The sequence below is a fragment of the Bison bison genome, unplaced genomic scaffold (assembly GCF_000754665.1).
Source record: "Bison bison bison isolate TAMUID 2011002044 unplaced genomic scaffold, Bison_UMD1.0 scf7180017864338, whole genome shotgun sequence".
In the NCBI taxonomy this organism is placed as follows: domain Eukaryota; kingdom Metazoa; phylum Chordata; class Mammalia; order Artiodactyla; family Bovidae; genus Bison; species Bison bison.
The window spans coordinates 2,004,072-2,005,660 of NW_011494910.1; the positions used below are offsets into that span (position 1 = coordinate 2,004,072).

A 1,589-nucleotide genomic window follows, 5' to 3' on the forward strand; every position below is an offset into this window, starting at 1 on the left:
TAGGAGTCCTAAGCACCTTTTCTGGATTGCAATCCTTGAGAACGTCCCAGCCCACAGTTAGAGTCAGCCTGAGGCCATGGAAGTCACTCTCATTCCCTGTATGAGCTAAAGAAAATGAGACAAAGTCCTCAAACCCACTCCCAAAGATCTCTTCCTTAATTCCCACTCTGCTAGAAATTCCCATCATCAAAGAGTCCTCATGAGAGTCAAAGTGCCATCACTTCTTGGTACCATCCTTTAATGCAAAACTTGTCCGGTGAATAACAGAGATCACTATAAGCCAGTATACCTAGCCAGAATTAGTTTAGCAGAGATTAGCAAATCCATTGCCTCAAAAAGGCCAGAAGGTAAAATGCATGGATTAGATACATTTTAATTACTAAGAGTAGTAGAAAATAAGCCAAGAACAGTGGGTACCATCTAGGGGTTTGAGAGTGGAAGCCTGTGTCCCTAGCGGAAAGAAGAAAGCGATGGCTTCAAAAGTAGAACTAAGTAATAAGATTTGGGTTAAACAGGTGTGTGCATACATCAAATCTCAGCAAATGTACACATAAGGCTTGGGCATTTATTTATATGTATATTTTATCTCAAAGGAAAAACTGTAAATAAACATTGAGGTCTAGTTAATGATATGCTTGCTAAAGAATTTAGGAAGGAGTTATGATGTCTCAATTTACTTCAAAATGCATATAAAAATAGGATATATTGATGGAAGTACATATACAATAAATCAAATGTAATAAATGCTACAGGTTAGAATCTAGGTGGTAGGAATATGGATGTTCACTATTTTCAGTTTTGCTGTATGTTTGGGAAATGTTCATAGTATAACATGAGGTGGAGAAACAGAAGAATGAGGAGTATAACATGGGGTGGAGAAACAGTAGGAAAGCCCTGAATTTCCACGCCCACGTGACCACTCCCCCTCAGAACAGCTCACTCCAGCGCCGCAGGCTGGCTTGGGCAGGACTTTGGGTCGGGAAAGGTGGGTGTCGCGACTCACGTGGCGTGCAGGAGCCCCAGGGCGTCCTGGTGGTTCATGGGGGTCCACTGCGCCAGCAGAGCATAGGTGTCGGGGAGGCACGCCCACTCCCAGCTGGGCGCGCTGGCAAGCACCAGCGGCAGGGCGCTCCCCCCCGCGCGGCCGTAATACCGCTTCTCCCACAGGCGCTTTTTGTCGGCATCCGTGAGCCTGGGGGTGGGGGTGCAGGGCGGTGAAAGGGCGTGGGGCCAGCTGTCTGCAGGGAGCCGGCCTCTGCGCCGACTAGTACCCAAGGGGCGCTGTGAACGCCTCCCTCCAGGCTACACCCAAGAGCCCTTAAGTCAGAATAGGGAAGGCAGACGCTATCCCTGCTGCTGCTGCTAAGTCGCTTTGGTCGTGTCTGACGCTATCCCTAAGGGGTTGCAAAGTGTGAAGCAAATTTTGGGGGCCAGACTCCAAATCTCAGGGACATCCGGGCCAATGGCACAGGATCGGCTGCCCCTCCTGAGGGCGCACTGAGGGCATCACCGAGGGCATCTCCCAAGTAGAGCCACCAGAGGGCAGCAGTCCCCATGCCAGGGTCAAGGCAGCTGAGAGGCCTCTGGGG

At 49.7% G+C, this 1,589-nt stretch overlaps 1 protein-coding gene across 1 annotated transcript in view; it reads right to left on the reverse strand.

The window, feature by feature from the left end:
- PIK3C2B (phosphatidylinositol-4-phosphate 3-kinase, catalytic subunit type 2 beta) overlaps window positions 1-1,589 on the reverse strand; it is an 86,064-nt gene that overhangs the window by 37,786 nt on the left and 46,689 nt on the right. Inside the window, exon 17 of the mRNA XM_010854253.1 lies at window positions 1,004-1,192. Coding sequence (XP_010852555.1) covers window positions 1,004-1,192 — 189 coding nt within the window. The remainder of the gene's footprint in view (window positions 1-1,003; window positions 1,193-1,589) is intronic.